Genomic DNA, 22,105 nt, shown 5'->3' with positions numbered 1-22,105 from the left:
CTAGGGAAGTAGTTTCTACTAGGGAAGCTTTAGAGAGGAAGACAGATGCTTAAAGCATGAAAAATATGCACCCTTAGAAGAATGGGTCAAAAACTTTGGGTTTTTAACTTCAGATAGAGGATCCAAGACCTTCCCTTTCCTATCCTTGAGGACCACCTTCAACGTTATAAAATATTTTATGGAGAAAGAAGAAGATTTTTAATTGTTGAGTCTGAAGAGGACCAAGTAGTTAAATATATTAAAATAGCTTAATTTTAATGATCCTTAAGCTTTAGAGTACTTAATAATCACTTGTAATATTTGATAAAAATGCAGAATTAGAGGCCAAATCTCTGAGAGTTATAGAATTAAACTCTGTGACAAGTGCCCAGTGATTCTGATACCATGGTGGTATTCCAAACTTTGAGAAACACTGACTAGGGGAAGAGGGAAGATAAAATGAGGGAAGTAACATGGCTTATTATTTCAGGGGCTGTACCAATAACTAATTTAATTCTGCTCATGATCCAGTAGTGTAGGTGGTATTAGCTCCATTTTATACATGAGGAACTCGAGTTTGGATTTGAACTAAGGTATGTGAGAGTCCATAGCCCTTTTCAGCTACAACTTGTTAGACTTTTATAAAGAGGTTTTATTTTCATGAGAGAACTTGGGCATTTTCTTAAGAAGAATTGCTAGAGGAGGGTCAGGAGTCATTTTTCAAAAAGAAAGAGGGCACTGCCTCTCCACTGGTTTGGAATGATGCTACTTGTTTGTGCAAATGATTTCTTGTGATCTTGTCCAGTTTCTGTTAGTTTTTGATTTGGTGACATGAGGTCATAAAGATTTGATGACATAGTTTACTAAGGTATTCTCAGTCACTTCCATCCCTCTTCTAATTTGTCTTTCTACACTCTGGTGTGGAAATTTTGATAGAGATTGAAATATTACTTAAATCTTTCAGAACAGTTAGATATAATAATTTAGTTTCCTCTGAAAAGTTTATTTTAGGCCAGGACCACATACTTCTGAATATCAGCATGCCAGCCAAATAATAGTTTGTTTTAAATATATATTTCCCATTATAATTATAAAAGACATCATAACTTTTAAAAACTATAAAATCTAGAAGAAGAAAAATCTATGGATAAAATCCATAATTCTATCATCTGAATGCAGTGAACATTAGCATTTTGGTATTATTTTTGCAGGTTTCTTAACTACATATTTGTAATGATAGAAAATATGTAATTTGGATATGTTTTTTACTTAAATACATATTTTTCTGTTAGTCTTCATAACTTAATTATAAAGGTCTTCCTAATAACTCTACTAATGGTGTTATCATTATCAGATAAGTTGGTCACTGCAGTTGGACATTTAGGCTTAAAATATTAAAACAGTAGTATATATAAGTTCATTGAATTAAATATGAATTTTTATTTTGGGATGATAGTATTAATTTAACTTAGTGAATCTCATATTCCAGAACTCAAATGATTGATTTGATGCTATTTGTGAAAGGGAGAATCCATAGTAAGAGCCATGTATGCAAATTATATTTTATATAGAAGTTTATCCTATGAAGAGTAATTTTTCTTTGGCAAATACAAAACAGACCTTTGGTGTTCTAATGTGATAAATTTTGCCATTCTGAACAAACATCATTTTATTAAATACCACTTGACTGATACTTCCTGTATTCAGTTATTAAGTTTCAGATTGATAAATCAGGGTACTTGAAAAGAATAAATATGGTAAGCTTTTACATATTCATGTGTTACATGCCAGAAATGAGTCTGTTTCTGGACCCTGTTAAGGAAATGGCAATCACTGAGAGAGGTATAAGGAAATAAATACCCAAGGGAAACGACAGATATCCCCCCCAACCCTCCAAAAAAACTGCTCAGCATTTTCTTTGTGGGTTTTGGGTAAATTCAGCTTTTTTACATTAACTAGTTGTTAATGCCAGAAATTCCATTTTAAGTGCATTTATTTTCTTGTGTTAAGCATTATTCTATCCAGGGTTTATGTCTACAATGCTATCAATGCACTCAGAATGCCTAACACCTCAATGTGCAATGAATAAATAAGATTTCAAAGTTGCCATTTTTCACTTTGAAAGTGAAACCACAGCCCCCCCCCCCCCCCAGTGCTAAAGGCACCTGGGAATCCTGGGAGCTTAGGGATGGGGTGGTGGTAGAAGAGGATGGTTGAGGGCAAAAGAACACAGAGGATAGGAGAGCACAAAATGCACGTTACCAACTTCAGTCTAACTTGTCTCTTAAAAGTGCACTTACATTTTTACTTTTTTAAAAAGTGTGAACTTTATTATATATATTTTTTCCTTTTGAACATTCTACATTAAATGAGAGGAAGTCAGCCCTCTGAGCTATAAGGAGCTGATGATGTGTACCTCTAGATGCCCATTCCTACAGGAGAACCAGACAGCCATCATTTCCTGTGTAATTACAAAACTGGATTGTAACACTGCCTGGGGTTAGATAATTTACGGAAGAAAAAAAAAAAAGGAAGCAGTACAGAGATTACAGTAGCAATTGTTCCAAAAGGAAAAGAAGCAACAGTGAAACTAAATGTCTTAGGAGAAATCCTTTCAGTGTTGGGCAATGTTTCATTCGCTGTTTAAATCCACCCCGCTCCCATCCCGCAGGAAAATACAGTGATCTTCCTGTTACAGGACCACTGATTTATGCCACAGATTCCTTGGCCTTTAATTAGTCAATGAAGGCACATGACAGCGATACTGCTTTTTGATCGCCACATTTAAAAAGCTGCTGTGGAAGGTTACCACCCTCATTCAATCCCTACATTTCGAGGCCAGACAGAAAAAGCGAAAATAAGAGGAGATGAATATAATGAGGAGGTAACTCTAATGCCCAGCAGTAGATTCACTGGGACATTTTAAAAATGCGTTCTTAAGAAACAAGTTTTGTTTAGAGATGTTGCCTCTGATTCCTGCGCGTGGTTCCAGTCCAGGTCTTGGAGCCGGCCCTCGAGGGGAATGTCCGGACTCGGGTCGGTACCTTTTTGGCCTGGGAATTTCCAGTGTGCAGAAAAAAGTCCACAAACCTAGTCCTCGCTGCCCCTTCCCCGCCTCCTCCGGCCCTCCTCAGTGCCCACGCAACCCCGTTCGAACGAGACGATGACCGTGTTCTGTATTCTAGAAAACCGGGTCTTAGCTTCCCCCGCCCCCACTCCTCGCTTGGGGGTGAGCAGAGAGCGAACGCTATAAAGGGGGCGGCCCGGCCTCCTCCTGCCGCGAGGTCAGACGGCCGCGGTTCTTGGAGAAAAAGGCTGCTAACTGCCACTTATCATGTAACCTCAAAAGGAAACTGATCTTCTGTCTCATGCTGTCACGTACTTGGGCTATTATCGCTGATTACAGCTGGAAACAATTGATTTGCTTTTACGTATTTGTAAGACTTGACTCTTCAAACACAAAGGTATATTTTTATTATTTGATATTTAATATGAAAAAGTATCTTAAATGCTAACTCCCCCCCCTTTCCTTTTCCTATATTCAGATTCTATCCTTTGGAATCACTTTCTGATGTTTGAATAGTCATACCTGCTATGGGGCAAAATATTGGGGGACAGTTTTTTGGGGAAAAAAAATCTGGGATGTCTTTATAGTCAGTAAGAATCTTGTCTGTTTGCCTTAAAGGCCCAGGAAGGACTAAGATGCTGATGGAGGAGGTGGATAGAATGGGTGATGAAGTAGCATAAATCTAATGTAACAATTTCTCTTTAGTCTGTGATGTAGAATTGTGATACCCCAAGGCAGAAATCTCCCAGGAGGTTTGATGTGTGGGTTTAGAGATGTACTTTCCCACCAAGGGTAGGCATGAAACTGTGTTTTTATGGAAAAAAAATATATAAGTAAATTGAAATATTTTATAGTATGCCCTCATTAATTCTTATATCACTTGCTGTAAAATTAAAATTTATGAATAAGGGAAACCTGAAATTTGATGACTTGGGTGGACCCCCAGATTTATCATAGTCTATATTTTAGGGGGGGTTGTTTGAATAAAAACATATTTCTATATAGGATGGATTAGAGATTCTCTCCACAGGGATTAGTGAACTTGCTGTAGTGGGTAAAGGGAGTTATCCCAAAGATAATGACAGTTATGTAAATTTTAAGTATTTAGTAATATATATTACCTCAATTTAAATCTGGCATCTAAAGAAATATAGTAGCTGGCCAGTTGGAATTTTTCTTTTTGCCTCTCTTAGTCAAATAGTAGGTTGCTTAGATGATAAAAGGAGAGAAAAATTTCCAAGTCTAATTCACCACCGTCAGTAATCCCTGACAGAGGAGGGGATGAGCCACACAGATCATCTAAACATGCAGGTAACCTTGAAGGCTTTTAATTTGGCTTCAGAATACAATGTATAATCTAGCACCCCTCTCTACCATCTTTCTAACATTCTGCTTAGGCTAAAGACACAGTTGGGCAGGGTACAGACACTGGGGTGACAAGAGTCAGTCTGGGGTGAGTTAGCACATGAAGTCAGTGCACAGCACGTGTGTTGTGAACCATTTGGCAGCATCCTTTCCAGTGTGGAGTTGATGGCCATGCTCAGCATAATCTAGTCCGGATACAGACTCCCTCACTGAGGAAAAGGAGGCAAACCCTTCTCTTTGTACTATGTCCTGACACAGGTCCTGGTCTCAGAAAGTAAAAGAAACCCTCTCAGAAGCTACAGAGTCATGGAGAGCATTACTGAGAGGGAAGACTTTCTAATTGTTCTGAGACCAGCAATGAATTACTCCTGAAAAAAACCATTTCCTTTTGACTGATAGCTGACACTGATCTGGTGGCCTCTTGATTTTTTCCCCCCAGGTTAACAGGAAGATCACGAGGGCCCTGGCTGAACTTTACCTTTTGGCTTTCTTGGCCTGATGCTGAACTCCCGAGGGTGAGATGGGCAGATATTTCTAACCAAGTAGGGCTGATGTAGTCAAAATGGGCAATGGCATAGTCTCTAAGATTTTTAAGATTCTTGTTTTTCTTAAATTAACCAATTTTTTTGAAGTTGCCTTAAAATTATTTATAGACATTTTGCTGTGATTTCATATGAACTAAGGTTTTCTGGTGGTTTAGCATTTTTAAACCAATTTGTTGGCTTTCCATTGTTTTCTATGGGAAGAGGACATATGAACACATGTAAGAGGGGAATTCAGCTCTCTGCTACTGACAGTTTCGGGGCTATGTAATCTTTAACAGGCTGGAGAGTATCATGCCACCTCACAGTATTGGTAAAGAGGCTCATTAAAGCTAGCATATGTGGTTTATGATGAAAGCACTTCCTGTTCTTTTAATCTGAGACTGACTGTAAGGTAAAACATTTTCCTTTCAAACTCAGTGGATGAAAATATTTCACTGTTCCTGGGGGAGTTAGTGGATTGGGAATTAACACTTATTACACACTTGTTTTGGGAGCTGACCAGCAAGATCTCATTTAGCTCTCATAATACCATTTGAGGTACTTGTAATTAGCCTTATTTTATAGATGAGGAAATTAAGACTCGGAAGGATTGAACAGTTGGCTTAAGGTCCCCCAGATAGTAAGTGGCAGAGCTTGGACTTGATAGCAGGTCACTGGGGATATTAACAGAGGTACAATGGGAAGAGGTCAACTTCTTTCCAGGGTTCTGATTTCCCTAAGGCCCTTCCCCTTCCCCACTCATACTTGGCTACCCCCTACCCCCTGTTTAGACTTAACTGGTAAAGTTTTATTGATAACCACCATAACCCTTCATCTTTTAAGAAAACCACATGACAATGTTTTAGACCTTTCAAAGAGTGAAGCTGTATGGTGGAATTGATAGGGGTGTTTAGGCTAATATTTGGGGGAGAGACACCCATTTACTTATTAAGCCATGTTTGGACACAACAGCTGGGATTATAAAGAAATGGATATCCTGCTACCTATTTACCTTGCTCATCACAGGACATTTCCTTCCGTATTGGAAAGCTAAATGTTAGCATAGCATAAACTACCTGAATTGACTTCTTCCAGAGGTAGTCCCAGGATAGAAATGTTCATGTTTTACATCTCTCGTGATTTTTAAAAAATCTTCACATGAGGCTGGGTACAGTGGCTCACATCTGTAATCCCAGCACTTTGGGAGGGCAAGGCAGGAGGATCACCTCAGGCCAGGAGTTTGAGACTAGCCTGGGCAATAGCAAAACCTTGTCTCTATAAAAAATAAAAAAATTAGCTGGGTGTGGTGGTGCTTGGTGTGCACTTGTAGTCACAGCTACTTGGGAGGCTGAGGCAGGAGGATCACTTGAGCCCAGGAATTTGAAATTGCGGTGAGATATAATGATGCCACTGTGCTTTAGCCCAGGCAACAACAACAGAAAAATCTTGTATAGTCCTTTTCTAGTTTGTGTTTTTTATAGGCTCTCTATTATTACATTATTACATTAGTGGAGTAATAAACTATTTGAATGGTTAAAAATAAAATGCTGTTATGAATTGTCGATATACTTTGATATAGTCGTTCCTTGGTATACTTGGGGGACTGGTTCCAGGACTCACATGTATCAAAATGTGCACATACTCAAGTCCCACAGTCAGCTGTGGAACTGGAATATATGAAAAGTTGGCCCTCTGTATATGCAGGTTTCTCATCCCGTCAGTACTGTATTTTCAATCTGCCATTGGTTGAAAAACAAATCTGTGCCTAGTGGATCCATACAATTCAAACCCTAATTGTTCAGGGTCAACTATATTTGTCTTTTAAGGCAGTGCTTCTCAATTAATGGGCATAGGAATGACTTAAGGATCTTGTTGAAGTACAGATTCTGTTCCAGCAGTTCTGGGGTACAGCTTGTGATTCTGCCTTTTTAATAAACTCCCAGGTGGTGCTGATGTTGCTGGCCTAAGGGCCACACTTTGAGAAGCAAAATTATAACCTTCAGTTTCATTTAATAAGAAAAGTTATAGAGTTTTCCTATAAATCTGCATATGTCATTTTACCATGCAGGAAAATGAACTCTGTAATGGTTAAACGGCGATCATAATGTAACATTCTGTATCCATGATACCAAATATCTGAATTAAACTTATCAAAATACTGTTAATTACCTAGCTAATGCCAACGTCCAGATATTTGGAGACATTAAAAATGAATTTCTCACTTTTTGTTCAGATACTTAGCAGTGTGCAGACACTTTTAATATTGGTATAAGACTTTGGACACATTCTAGCATTGAGGAGTGCATGGGCATCCCCAGTCCTCTTATCATTTCAGTCCAACTTGCCGTTTGTGACAGCATGTGTTTTGTAGAGTGGCTAATACTGTAAATCATGCATTCTCAAAAAGAGGCATATTGGCCCCAGGAGGGTAAAAATTTGTTCTTTGGGGGAAAATCTTAGATATTACAATAGTTTGTGGCCATGGTACATAAAGATATGTGGCATATCTATGGTATTAAACTTTCATCAGGAAATGATTAGGAAAAATGTCTAAAAAGGTTCTGTGGGGGGCACATTAGTGAAAGAAAGGTTGCAACACATAGCTGTAAATGTTCTACATGTGCTTATTTAATTGAGGTCAAAAGATTTTTCTCTGGTTTGTTGTCTCTTTCTGTCTACATCATTTCTCTGGATTTAAAAAGTACTGGCTTCCAAAGGAGGGATGATTTTTTCCTTCTTTTTTTTTTTTTTTCATATTTCTTTATTTCAGGAAAGTTTTTTTCTTAAATGGTTTAAATATATATTTTTAAGTTGTGGTAAAATATACACAACATAAAAGTTACCATTGTAACCATTTTTAAGTGTACAGTTCAGTACCAGTAAGTACTTTCATGTTACTGTACAACTGTCAATTTTAGTCTGAAATGTCTGTTTTTAGTGTGCTCATGGCTGAAGAATGGCCAGACACACCAAAGTAAGGCAAGCATGAAAATGAGGTTTATTGAGGAGAGAAAGATAGGATTATAGGGCAAGAGGATGATACATATGCCACAAATGACGACTAGACCCATTGTCTCAGCAAAAGGAAGGTTGCAAAAAAGGGACTTGGTTATGGTCTGTGTCTTGTTTTCTAGTGCTAGATTGGGACTTCCCTAGTGCCTCAGATGTCACCATAGAACCACTTTGATTGGATAGTTCGAAGTTGCATTAGAACACCTGCAGGTTGTTCTAGGTCAATTTCCAGACTCTATGGTACCTTGTCTTCATTCTTTTGCAGCTGGTGCCCTAAGTTTATTGGCAGATTAGAGTATTCCCTTTTCCCCAGGTACAACAGCTGCTTGGGAGATTAGGGTGGGGCAGGACCAAGATGGGGGCCTTCTTCCCAGGTGGGGCAGTTGTAACAAAGCAACAGCACCCACTTCTGTCCCTAGGAGACCCGGAATCCCTCACTGTCTACCTAACACAACCATTACTACCATCCATCTCCAGAACTTTTTCATCTTTTCAAACTGAAACTTCATATCTGTTAAACAATAACCCCTTATTCCTCCCTCCCCTCCAGTCCCTGGCAACTACAATTATACTTTTTGTCTCTAAGAATTTGAGGAGCATAGGTTCACGCTGCCCTGAGTTTTTTAAAGGAATGGAAGAGGCAGTTCCTAAGTTGTTTACCAAGAATTTACATTAGAATAACATAAGCTATTGAACAGAGTCTTGCTCTGTTCCCTGGGCTAGAGTGCGGTGGCATCAGCCTAGCTTACAGCAACCTCAAACTCCTGGGCTCAAGCAATCCTGCCTCAGCCTCCTGAGTAGCTGGGACTACAGGCATGTGCCACCATGCCCGGCTAATTTTTTTCTATATATTTTTAGCTGTCCAAATCATTTCTTTCTATTTTTAGTAGAGATAGGGTCTCACTCTTGCTCAGGCTGGTCTCGAACTCCTGAGCTCAAGCGATCCATCCGCCTCGGCCTCCCAGAGTGCTAAGATTACAGGCGTGAGCCCCTACGCCCAGGCTTGATTGGCTATTCTGAGGAACTGCCATACCATTTTCCACAGTGACTACACCATGCCTATCTTTTTAACTCATTTTGTGCAGTGTTTGGCACAGTGCATGAATAAGTGTATACACCATGAATATATGACAGAAAATGACACAAAGTTCAGAGTACATGATTCACTGAATGATTCAGCACCACTATTAAAACAAAACAACCTCCCCTATCTACACACTCTTGTGTGTCCACACATGCTACAGTGTACACACTTATAAAAAAAGCACATGGTTGGGAATAATTCCAGGAGCATCACTGAGATAATGCATTTAGATTCCATGTGGGTCAGATCTTTTTGGAAATTTGGTTCTGCAGTGAAATTCTACATTTAAAAGAAACCCAGGGAGGCTTGCTGGAGGTTTACAAGGGCCAGAGCTACAAAGGCGATCCGTAGATGTGGGATTAGTCCTTGTGAATGAAGATGAACTGAGAACACTTTGAGGATAGGAATTGTATGAGTTTTGAATGTTAGCCTCCTCCTTTTCTCCACCCTATTTCCTTACCTCTGCAGTGTAGCACATAGTCACTTCATGAATTTCGGTTGAATAAACAACCCAGAATGGGAAAAAAAGTGAAAAAATGATTATTTTCTTATCATAATAGCAACAAAAAGCTGTTATGAAGGCTATAAGAGCTTTCTATTTTGTATCTCTGCTATGGGTAAAGGAGGTGGGTTTAATTTGAGGTGGAAGACAAGAGTTGGAGGAAACCGAAAGTGATCACTGGGCAGGGCTGCCGAATTTACCCGTGGCACCTCTAGTATCTTGAGGGATGAACTGGAACCATTTGAAAGATGGCAGAGGCTGATACACCATGGGCCTTCCCAGCCCTGCTCTTCTGTGCTAATGTTTCGTATCTTTGAAACAGCCAGTGAAAACAGCTTTGTTTGTTTACCTGTAGTGTTTAGCAGTCTCCAGCATTAAGATAAGAAAAGGATTCTTAAACACAAGACTAATGTCAAAATCTAGGGCAGAGTGACGGATTGCAGCCAAGCTGTAACAGGCGTGAGGAGGTATGTGTAGTGATAATAATGTTAAAGGACACACTCTTTCTACCTCATACCTCACTTAGGTTTGTCAGTTTTCCAGATTTCATGGTTGTTCATTTAAAATGTAAATAGACTTTAAGAAAAGTTACTGTTTATGCCTTGGTGTGAATTAATTTTGAGATCTCTTCTTGAAGTTTTACTGGAAGAGAAGGGCATGGCCACTACCCTGATCAGGTTGGAAATAAAGGATGAGACACAGTGGCAGGGGCAGCACAGGAACCAATTGTGAAGGTTCAGAGCCAACTTGGTGCTTCTGCTGTTTCCCTTCACTTGTCTTCCTTATTGCTGTTCATGGTGCTAACACTCGATCAATCTCAAGGCCTTGAAGTTACGTCTGACTCTCCCCTCTCTTTCTGTGTTCCGTCTGTTGCCAGTCCTATGGATCAGTGGTTCCCAACTTTTTTGGCACAAGGGACTGGTTTCATGGAAGACAATTTTTCCACGGAAGAGGGGGTGCAGGGGAGATGGTTTTGGGATGATTCAAGTGCATTGCATTTATTGTGCAATTAAGCCTCTCTGTATTTGCAGTTGCTCCCCAGTGCTTGCATCACCACCTCAGCTCTACCTCAGATCATCAGGCGTTAGATTCTCATAAGAAGCATGCGACCTAGATCCCTCGCATGTGCAGTTTACAGTAGGGTTTGCACTCCTATGAGAATCTAATGCTGCTGCTGATCTGACAGGAGGTGGAACTCAGGCCATGATGCGAGCGATGGCCTGATGAAGCTTTGCTGCCTAGCCTGCTGCTCACCCCCTATTGTGTGGCCCGATTCCTAACGGCCCACAGACTGGTACCATTCTGCAGCCTGGGGGTTGGGGACCACAGCTCTAGATTACATGCATGAAATATTTCTCTAAATAATTCCCCTTTCCATTCTCGTGAGCACCACTCCAGTTCAGTCCTTCATGACTTGTCACCTTGACTATTGCTGAGAGTCTATCCTGATCACTTACACACCTGCCACTTCTGATCATGCTTTTACCCTGTTCAAAACACCTAATTGGCTCCCCATGGCTTATCACAACAACCCTCCAATGTTCGCAAGCAGTACCAAGGCCCCGCAGGCTGAGGTTCCAGACTTGACTCCCTGGTTCTCCTCTTCTGTGCTCTCTTCAAGTTGGGCTGGTGGTCCATAGTAGCCAGAATACTTAATAATCAAGTATCATATTAATCAGAACTTTGACAAATAGATAATAATTATGACCACCATCACTGGGTGTATACTGTGTGCCAGGAGTTGTGCTGGGCATGTCACGTACACTGCCTCGTTTAACCTACATAATGGCTGAATGAGTTAATACCCATTTTATGGATGGGAAAACAGAGTCTTAGGGAAGTTAATTAAAGCTGGATGGTTATTAAGTGAATGGAGCTGGGATTTGATCCCAGGTTTGTTTGACTTCAAAAGCCTGTGTTTTTAAGCAAGGGATGAAGAATATTACAGGCAAGAATTCTAGCTTGGATAAAAGTTTGGGACAAGAAGCAGTATGCTGCTTTTGAAGATATTCATAAGGACTACATGTTGAAGAATGGATGGAAGTACGATGGGACAGTGTTTTAGTTTGCAGGTGCTGCCATAACACAGTGCCACAGACTTTAACGTGGCTTAAACAACAGAAGTCTATTTTCTCACTGTTCTGGAGATTAGAAGTCCAAGATCTAGGTGTGGGCAGGTTTGGTTTCTCCTAAGGCCTCTCTCTTTGAGGCATGGTGGCACGTGCCTATACCACCTGCTACTCAGGAGGCTGAGGCAGGAGGATTGCTTGAGCCCAGGAGTTTGAGGTTGCTGTGAGCTATGATGACTCCACTGCACTCTAGCCAGGGCAACAGGACAACACCCTGTCTCCAAAAAGAAAAAAAAAAGAAAGAAAGAAATTTAGTTTTCATATAAGAGGTCGTAGCATCCCGTTGTGGTAGAGCAGGGGCAAACATGAACTCATGTCTTTTCCCAACAAACTTCCAGCTGCTCTTAAATGTGAAGGTAGTGAGAATGAGTATGATGGGGTGGATGGGAACCATTCTGGAGAAGGAATTAGTAGGACTTTTCTATAGTTGAATGAAGGAGTAGAAAGAGTCAAATCTTTAAGTCCTCTGAGATTTCTGGAAAAATGTAGATAGTCTTTTTGTGGGAGTAGAGGGGCAAAGGGGGAATAAGGCAGGTTTGATTTTAGACTTGATGATTATACTCTTGGCAACATGGAATTTGAACTCAGAGAAAAGGTCAGAGCTAGAGACAGGAATCAACTCTATGCAGGTCAGAGTTGATTCTGTGGGAGTAGGTAAGATTGCTCAAACTTCAAAAAGGACAAGAGACAAGAATTCTCAGGTCTCGAATTGCTTTGTTGTCACATAGGTTTGGAAGATAGTAGGGAGGCTTTCTGGGAACTCTGTAGCTAAAATAGCACCTCTGGCTTTCTTCCTTGACCTTCCTTGCTTTGTGTTTCTTCATAGCACATTATCACTACCTGGCATTATATTATATAGCTATTTGATTATTGTCTGTTTTTCCCAGTAGAATGTAAGCTCCATGAGGGCACAGACTGCCTTTCTGTTCAGTACTGTATTCCTGGTACCTGGAAGAGTGTCCAGAACATTGTAGGTGCTCAATAAATACTGACTGAATAAATCTATGGATAGGTTAATTTTTATGATCGATAGAATTTAAATTGATAATTTGATTGCTGGATATTGCCTTTTAATCATTTCTTAAAGTAAAATTTTGTTCTTTAGCAAATGCCTTCTGATAAATGAACATACAAACACATGAATTTGAGAATCTCTAAATATCAAACCTAAAAACTTAGTTTTGTTTCTATTTGTGTTTTGCTTTAACTTGTACTTTCCTCAAATCAAGATCACCTAGTGTCCTTGTCCTGTCTCTGCTACAGCATTCCTTTATGAGAAGGTAGGTGTGACTTTCTTTCCAAAGCCAGGCATTTCAGTAATCTGGTTAGTCTAATCAGATTATCTGTTTGCATCTACTTTTTAAAAAAATTTTCATCTTAGGTTATTTCTAGAGTTCTTGGTTTCTGTCAGGCCTCCTTTCCTTTTGCTCACCATACTTGTATTTAAAGATTCCTATCTCGTTGTACCTATGTGGGTGCCAGCACACCATATGAACATTAAGTAGTCTGTTTATCACCTTTCTCCATACTTTTCTCCAGGAGGACTGGTGGTCATAGGGTGGTGTGATGGAGTTGTCATAGAATGCAAACTTAGGTAGGATAGACATTTAAAGCAAGTCTATCCTCTTTCTTTTTTCTAAGGGATCATAATCAAGGTAAATCTGGATCTACTTTTATTTCATTAGAGGTAAGACTTACTCAATCTAACTTCTTTTTTTCAGTAGTCCTAGTGGTTTACATGGCAGTAGAATTATTGGGTAAAGTAACTGAAAGCAGTGGCTCTCCAGCAGATGGACAATTCCTCCTTAAAGGACTGTTACAATCACTGGGGAAGTGTTTTCAAGGGTTACACAACCCCCTTTTGAAGATCACAGTGGCCACAGAGTACCTTTCTGATGGGGTGTGCCCTGCCTGTCAGGGGGAAAATAAATGGTTGAGAATTACTGATCAAAGATTCCGAGAGTTAAAATGAACAGGACACATCAAATTAAAAGATGGCTTTGTTTCTGTCCTCTACTCTTTACTACAGAATTGCCTTTTGGTCTCCCATACCCTTGTTTGCTTGAATTTTACAGAACTTTTACACTGTATAGGAGGATGTGGGTTTATGGGAACAGGACATTCTGCAGGGCATCAGGACGAGTCTGTAAAATCAGAGTGACATTAAGAAGTGAAATTTTAAGCATGCTTCTTTTTTTTTAATAATTTTTTTTATTTCAGCATATTATGGGGGCATAAAAGTTTAGGTTACGTATATTGCCCTTGCTCCCCCTCCCCCCCGAATGAGAGCTTCAAGCGTATCCATTCCCCAGATGGTGCGCATCACACTCATTATGTATGTATACACCCATCCCCTCCCCCCCACATCTGCCCGACACCTGATTAATGTTATTCCTAAATGTGCTCTTAGGTGATGATCAGTGAAACCAATTTGATGGTGAGTACATGTGGTGCTTATTTTTCCATTCTTGGGATACTTCACTTAGTAGAATGGGTTCCAGCTCTATCCAGGAAAATACAAGAGGTGCTATATCACCATTATTTCTTATAGCTGAGTAGTACTCCATGGTATACATATACCACATTTTATTAATCCACTCATGTATTGAGGGGCACTTGGGTTGTTTCCACATCTTTGCAATTGTGAATTGTGCTTCTATAAACATTCAAGTGCAGATATCTTTTTTATAGAATGTCTTTTGTTCTTTTGGGTAGATGCCCAATAATGGGATTGCTGGATCAAATGGTAGGTCTACTTGTGTTTACGGTATCTCCATATAAGCATGCTTCTTAAAAATAGAGAAAAATAGAAGGACATTGACGGGAGAACCTGCTTATTGAATCTCATGGCCAATTTAGTGCATCTTTAGGAATTATTCATTATAATCATTTTCTGACTTACAGATTCAACAATTGTGATTTTTAAAAAATACATTTGACTCCTTCCTAACCATTTTGATTGTGCAAATGTAAAAGTGTGCTGGGAGGAAAATGCTATGCAGGCACAAGGTATGACTAACAGGTTTTTGTCCCATCTGTCATCTATCCTTCCCAACTCCCCAGAGCCACACACACACAAATGGGGTGGGGGGGAGATTTATCCAATGATCATAATAATTTATGGGAATGGGAAGGAAACTAATATTTATTAAGTGTCTAGGATGTGTCAAATACTATATATACATTACACATTATCTTATGTGATCTTAGCAATTTGATTTGGATACTGGTATCCCAATTTATAGGTGAGTAAACCGAGGCTCAGAAATTAAGGGATTTGCCCAAAATCACATAGCTGGTAAATGCTAGAGCTGAGTTTGCATGCTTCAAAGCCATGACATTACAGTGTGTCTAAGCACTTTTGCTTAAAACAAGTATTGGCAAACTTTTTCTGTAATGGGCCAAATAGTAAATATTTTAGGTTCTGTGAGCCAAGAGACAAGATGGAGGATATTATGTAGGCACTTACATAACCAGTTAAAATGTAACAATTTAAAAATGTAAAAACCATTCTCAGGTGTCAGGCTGTGCAGTAGGCTGCATTAGTATCCAGAAAATGTAAGCAAAAGCAGTTTGGGGGGAGGCAAGGTGACTGTTTGAATTTGCATGTAACTGAGAGTTCAGATTTCCTCATTAATTCCAATTCTTGCTATTCGTAGCTATGCATGTTCTATGTATTTTGTCTGGTAATGTGGGTTGTGGTTGGCCAGATTTCGTAACTGCATATATTTCATCTCAATCTTTGACCATTTCCTCAGCCATTACTTACATTAGACATAATGTATATACAAAGTACATAGTATTCACTATATGGTGGATATTCGATAGTGGTAATTATTAACATTATCAGTATAGCAAAATATTATTATAAGTATAATATGGGTCTATAATTTTTTATTATTTTAATGGTAATATCTGTTTTGCACATGATGTCGGCTGATTTCTCCTTTTCAGCTCTTAAACATTTTTATAATTAGTCTTTTTATCTGGTACGTGCTAGTGCCCTTGTTCACAGAAATTAAAAATAAATCCCTGGAGATCCATGTAAAAACAAACAAAAATCCCCTAAAACTTCCAAAATCAAAAACCTCAAGTAATTCTGAATTAAAAGTTCTGAAATTAAAATTCTTCTTGAAAAAAATGTGACATATAAAGCATTCGTGCCTTTATGTAAGACATTAAATTCTTATCTCTCATGCAGTTTGACAGATACAGGTTATCTGCTAAAAAGGGAAGGGGAAAGGAGATTTTGTTTATGAAAGTTTTGAGCAACATAAGTCAACATATAAGTCAGTTAAATCAACATGTTTATTAAGCAACTGTGTACTGAACATTTGCAAGTACCGTATCCCATCTCTATAATAATGAGGCAGTAAGCTCAATGTAACATACTTTCCAAATTTAACCTTTTCTTTGGGGAAAAGAGAAGTTTTAAACCAAAAACTAAAGGAGACCAGAACAATGCTTAGCAGTTTCTTAGCTTTACGCCTTAGCAGATGCATGTGGGCCAAAGTTTCATACAAAGGAAGAGTGAATGGTCTTTCTGTCAAATTTTCTTTACTTAATTTCTATAGATGTTAAAATTCAACTACAAAACATTCAGTCCTTTTGGGTTATTAGTTGTCTTCAGATTTTTTTTCTCCTTAAAAAGTAACAGTTATCATTTATTTATATTATAATGTAAATTAGTTTATCAAAGTCTTGAAAGCTGAGATCATTTCCCAGAGCGTGAGAGTTTTCTGTAGTAGAAAGATACATAAGGAAGGGTAATTTTGCAGATTCCAGATTTGTGTAGGAAAAGGAGTGGTAAAAATGAGAATGGAGAGGAAAAAAGGAAGGACAAAGGGAAATTGGGAGAAGATGCTTTTCTTTCTTCACCATTCTGTTTAAGGCAGATCACATTTTAGCATCCTTGAAAGCAGGCAGGAATTAACAATATTCCCACATTCATTATTTATAATGGTGGTTTATAATGGTGGTTTTATTCTTATGTGTGGAAATGAAATCTCTGAGTTGTCAACAAGGCAGAGAAAGCAGAAGCAACCATAGAACTTACAATACTCTGCCTTTTTGGACAAAGCTCACCGGCATAATTTTTATTTCTATGTGTGTCTATTATGGATAAAGTTCATCATTATAAATAGAAACTAGGAAACACCCTCGTGAACTAAGAACAATTTACAGGGTGAATTTTAGGAAAGTGCACTTGTTTCAGGTGGATGTTTTATGTGAGTTTTGATCATTAGTATTAGAGAGTGCAGTATACAAGTTAGCCCTTCAGACCAATACCCATTACTCTATGACTTTGCATGAATCATGCATATAGTATGTGATAATTTTCTGAAATCAAATGGAAAAACTTTTCATTTCTTTTTTTTTTTTTGAGACAGAGTCTCAGTCTGTTGCCCGGGCTAGAGTGCCGTGGTGTCAGCCTAGCTCACAGCAACCTCAAACTCCTGGGCTCAAGCGATATTTCTGCCTCAGCCTCCCAAGTAGCTGGGACTACAGGCATGTGCCACCATGCCCAGCTAATTTTTTTTTATATATATTTTTAGTTGTCCAGATAATTTCTTTCTATTTTTTAGTAGAGACAGGGTCTCGCTCTTGCTCAGGCTGGTCTTGAACTCCTGACCTCGAGTGATCCTCCTGCCTCAGCCTCCCAGAGTGCTAGGATTACAGGCATGAGCCACTGCGCCTGGCCAAAACTTTTCATTTCTTTAGAAATGAAGTGTTAAAGAGGAAGAAAAATTGTTTTGTTTCCAATTTATATACTTGGATTCTGCTATGCTAGAAGGATGTGATGCTGAGAAGATATTTCAGGGTACGGTAGTGTTGCTGTGGTTCAGCCTCTCTTGATTGGGATACTCAGCTGTGTGACCTAGCTTTGTACAAGGCATTTCTTCTGCTTGTGCATCAGAGGACAGGCATTGTGTATCTACTGGGAAGCAGTGAAGTCAACTTTCATAGTAGACAATTACATTTTTGGGAAAGACAAAGTGGTACACGGCACCTCTTATGTCACTTTCATGTAAGAGGAAGCTCTAGAGAGATTACTCCAGGGACACTATTAATTTTGCCTTGATACAATCAGTCTATAATATGCAAAGTTGTACATACTATACATACGGTACTTAGAAATGTCTCAAGTTGATTTTGTCAGCACTGAGGAGAGTGTTCTGAGATATGCAAATCATTCACTAATTCATCTGTATGATGATTAGGTTACTGGGCAAGTAGAATTACCTGTTTTGAGAAATTTCCTCAATGTAGCGTACTGTGCTTTACAATCAGGTACTAATAATTTTCTGCAAATAGGACCTAGAAAATTACTTTTGAAGACATCCTCTTGGTCTTTTCAGATCAAAACACACAAAATAATGGATTATGCCATTTGTAAGGAAGCAGCTTATGGATCTTACTAAGTACAGCTGTCTGTGCCATAGCCTAGGAGATCAGATGTTGTAGGTGTCCTATTGGCAAGTGTATCAGTACCAACAGAACAGAGTGCATGTATCACAGGAATAGTAATAGCATCTGAGTATATGACCAGAATGTTCAGACATCAGGTAAGCTCCACAAAGACAGGGATGTATGTTTGTCTAATGAACTGCTGTACCCCAGTGCTTAGAAAAGTCCCTGCCATTTATAAAGCACTACCATATTGAAGAATAAATGGAATCTGAAAAATATGTGGTCTAATTTACTCCTCTGCATTAAAAAACATCCATTAGAACACCCCAAAGTTTAAATATTTCTTGAGATGTTAAAAAATATTTTTTTATAGCTATGGAGATAATAACATTATTATTTTTCAGGGAAAGCATTCAACAAATCAATATATCACATAACGTGATCTATTTTAAAAGCTCCTGAAAGCATTTTACATTCTCTCCAAAGAATCCCAGGCAAAACACAGCTGGGATATCTTTTATATTTATAAGATATATGAAAATAGTTTTATAATAATCCAAGTGCTAAGAATGAGGGGATTCTAATTCAGGGGCCCAAAGGGTCTATTTTGCTGTTTGATGGTATTGAACATAAAATAATTTTGGAAGCATTTCCATTTGTTTCCACCAGTCAATGTGTACCAAGTACCTACGTAAATAACAGGTACTTGGCTATTTACAAGGGATACATGTCTTGGGAGCTTATAGTGGGAGAGAAGGGACAGACTCATAAATGGATAATTTCAACACATCCTAAGAACTATGATAGAATTCCATGTGTAGATACAGAGGAAGGGCCCTTAGCCCAGGTGGGGGTGGAAGGGTTGGAGGGTGAAAATGTGGGTGGGGGGAAGAAGGATCAGGAAAGGCGCCAGGAGGATTGGATGGTAAGTGAATCTTAGGGGAGAGGAGCATGAGTTGGCCAGGTGAGGAAGGGGAGAGCATTCTATGCAGAGGGAATAGCAGGAACAAAGTCCCACTACTGTAGGAAATTATGCTCGGTTTGGTGTTACTGAAAGTAATGAGGAAGATGAAGCTTGTGAGGGAAGCAGGGCTTGGACACTTGTCATTCTAAGAAGATTGGACTCCATGGTAAAGATGAGAGGGAGCCATTGAATGATTCTTAAATAGATTAAAGGAATTCTTAACAGCTGGTTGTAGATATGGCATGCTAATGGCAGTCTGGAGGATGGATTTTAGATGGGCAAGGCTGGATGGGTCATTTGGCTCAGATTAGAGATAAAGGACTGTCTTGGACAAGGGAAATAGGGATGGAGAAGAGAGGATGATTCCAGAACCAGATGTTCAACAATTATTAGCCCAATTTGGTGCTATAGGGTCGAACAGTCTAACATTGCTTATATTCTATCATTAAAATTATTTAAATCTTTACTAATTTATTTTAAAAACTATATTTTCTAAATCAGAATAAAAACTCAGTAGAACAGTAATGTTTTATACTTTTGCAAATAAATCTCTTACTGTCTAGTTTTACAGAAGACAGATTCTCATATCTGTTTTGGCATTTAATTTGTTGAAATATGTTGTTTTGGTGAAGAGTTTGAAGGAAATTTGGCCTCATACAGATACGTAGTTGGAAAAGGAAGAAATATTTTGATAGTCTTTTCAGGTAATTTGGATATTCTTCTTTAATATTATACCAAAATAAGTGCTAGTTTCTCAAGGAACTATGTGGAATCTGAAACCATATCAATGAACTTTTTATATTCTGATACATTAAAATCCATTGGTTTCCCTTGCATTTTGAATGGATCTTTTATCCATGCATGATTTTATAACATCTTGCCTTGTTCATTTGGAAAATACTAGTTAATCAAGTTTTGTGAATTTTCCAAATGTTCCCACATTTTATTATATAACATAAAAAAATCACATTTGTTAATAACACGTCACCACTGAGCTCATCAAAAAAGTCTTCAGGTATTGGGAAGCTATCAAGCTCAAGGTATCTGACAGAAGTTTCTCAACATTCTAATTTTCATTTGAAAACTTGAATTTTATCATTGGCAACAAATACTATTAGTTATTTTCCTTGACACGACAGGTTTACTTTGTTCATTAAAAAGAAAATAATCTGACAAATACCAGAGTCTGAATAACCATAGTTTGTCAGTCAAGTAAAATTGGTATCTCATGAATAACAGTGGCTAGTTCAGCTTAGAACTCAAACAGTATTTGATTAGAACAAATGGCAATGCTATATTATTCAACCTAATAGACAAGTACTTTTCCTTGAAACAACAGACATACTTCGGGTTGCAATGCAAATATCTATGCATATTTCCCATTTTGCCACATAGAATAATAAAAAGATGTATATTTCAAGGGTCAGGATTTAATAAAATTAATGCTGTTACTGTTTCATGTAGGACTTCAGTGAAACTGGCTTTTTTTTTTTTCTTTTTCCTTTTTTTCCTGCATGTGTGTGGTGGGGAAGAATACAGTGATTACTAGTTCATTTTGTTGCCACTGCCTTGATTTGTTTTAAGGCACCAGCAGTTTTACCCACCATTGCTTTTGTACCATCATTGCAAATGTAAACACAATTGTTCCAGGACAGATGATGAGATTCAAAAAAGTTATTGTACACTTAAATGTTTCAGCATTCCTTGTGTTGTCAAGCATTCAAATAAAAGATCTTAGATGATGGCTGGGGCTGATACCTGATGAATATAACAAAATAGCAAGTCCACACAGTCTGTAGATCTGTCTGTTTCTAAAACAAAAGTACAATTCTGCAGACAAAATCAGTTGTTTGCAGTTAAATCTTTAATTCAGTGAGTTACTGTATCATTGGAAAGTAGCAGTGCTGTGATTTCTTTTACTGATTTTTCATCTAGAAGGCATTCAGCAAAATAAACTCTAGCAGGCTTTATTGGCCTCTCACCCATAAAGCTCATTGTGAGAGCCAATGTAATACAATAACTTATCCTATAAGGTTCTGGATTTTTCATTTCATTTCAAGTTTCATTCATTTCAAAGCTGCTCCAAATAATCGTTGGCTTTGCCGTCGTTCATTACCTCTATATTTAAAAACTCAGTTCCTTTTCTTAAAACTCTGAATTACTGGCCTCAAAATGGTATTACAACATAACTGGCACCATGAAACTATTCAAAAATGTTCTCTTACATAAGAAGCAATAAGGTAAATTATTAACCTTATATAACCTGATATATAAAGCCTAGGGCAAGATGGCATCATCATATTTTTATTTCTCATTCTTTTCTACCTTCCATAAGTCACAGAACTCATTGATAAGCCATTTTCATCTTTTTCTGTATCTTTAGGTGTTGACAGTGCATCTGAGCCTTGAGGAAATGAGTCTTGTAATCCCCTTTTTAAGCAAAAGATCAGGCTCCAGAGTCAGACAGATGTGGATTTTAATCTCCTCTCCACCTGTGATGGAACAGTGTGACTTTAGACAAATTCTCCAGGCCCCATTTTTTTGTATACAATTTTTGTGCATCAGGAAGTGTCAGTGGCTTTCGGGCTTCTGGCTCGAGGTATCCAATGAGACTACAGTCAAAACGTTGGCCAGTGCTGCAGTCTTCTGAAGGCCTGATGTGGGGCGTAGCTCACTCACATGGCTGGCAAATTGGTGCTGGCTGTTGGCCTCAGTTGACTTTTCCAGACAGTGCAGTGTCTTCATGCCATGGTGGCTATGTCCCCCAGAGTGAGTGTTTGACTATATTTGATTAGAACAATGGCAGCATCATATCATTCAACCTAATAGACCAAACTGAGTTTATACTTCAACATTTAAATGAAGCAAAGTATATTTAAATTTTCTTTTTGTAGTGATAGTAACAACCAGTTTTAACTATGTGGAAGGCTTCTGGGCATTGAGAGTTATGGTTTTCTCAAACAGTACTATTGCTGTGGCAATTGCATAGAAAGGTTTGTTTAGTTTGAAACATTACTCTTTCACTGACTATTTCGATCTATATTAAGTTTTCCAGAGGCCATGATTTT

At 38.4% G+C, this 22,105-nt stretch overlaps 2 protein-coding genes across 2 annotated transcripts in view; both read left to right on the top strand.

The window, feature by feature from the left end:
- NXPE3 (neurexophilin and PC-esterase domain family member 3) overlaps window positions 1-6,148 on the top strand; it is a 50,218-nt gene extending 44,070 nt beyond the window's left edge. Inside the window, exon 7 of the mRNA XM_045540372.1 lies at window positions 4,851-6,148. Coding sequence (XP_045396328.1) covers window positions 4,851-4,910 — 60 coding nt within the window. The 3' untranslated portion in view covers window positions 4,911-6,148. The remainder of the gene's footprint in view (window positions 1-4,850) is intronic.
- The window catches only part of NFKBIZ (NFKB inhibitor zeta), a 31,528-nt gene continuing 13,820 nt past the window's right edge, over window positions 4,398-22,105 (top strand). The window contains exon 1 of the mRNA XM_045540370.1: window positions 4,398-4,926. The gene's annotated coding sequence lies outside the window, so the exon portion shown is untranslated. The remainder of the gene's footprint in view (window positions 4,927-22,105) is intronic.

Source organism: Lemur catta, chromosome 1 (assembly GCF_020740605.2).
Source record: "Lemur catta isolate mLemCat1 chromosome 1, mLemCat1.pri, whole genome shotgun sequence".
Classification (NCBI taxonomy): domain Eukaryota; kingdom Metazoa; phylum Chordata; class Mammalia; order Primates; family Lemuridae; genus Lemur; species Lemur catta.
The sequence above is the reverse complement of the archived record's forward strand: the minus strand, read 5'-3'. Positions and strand labels throughout refer to the sequence as shown.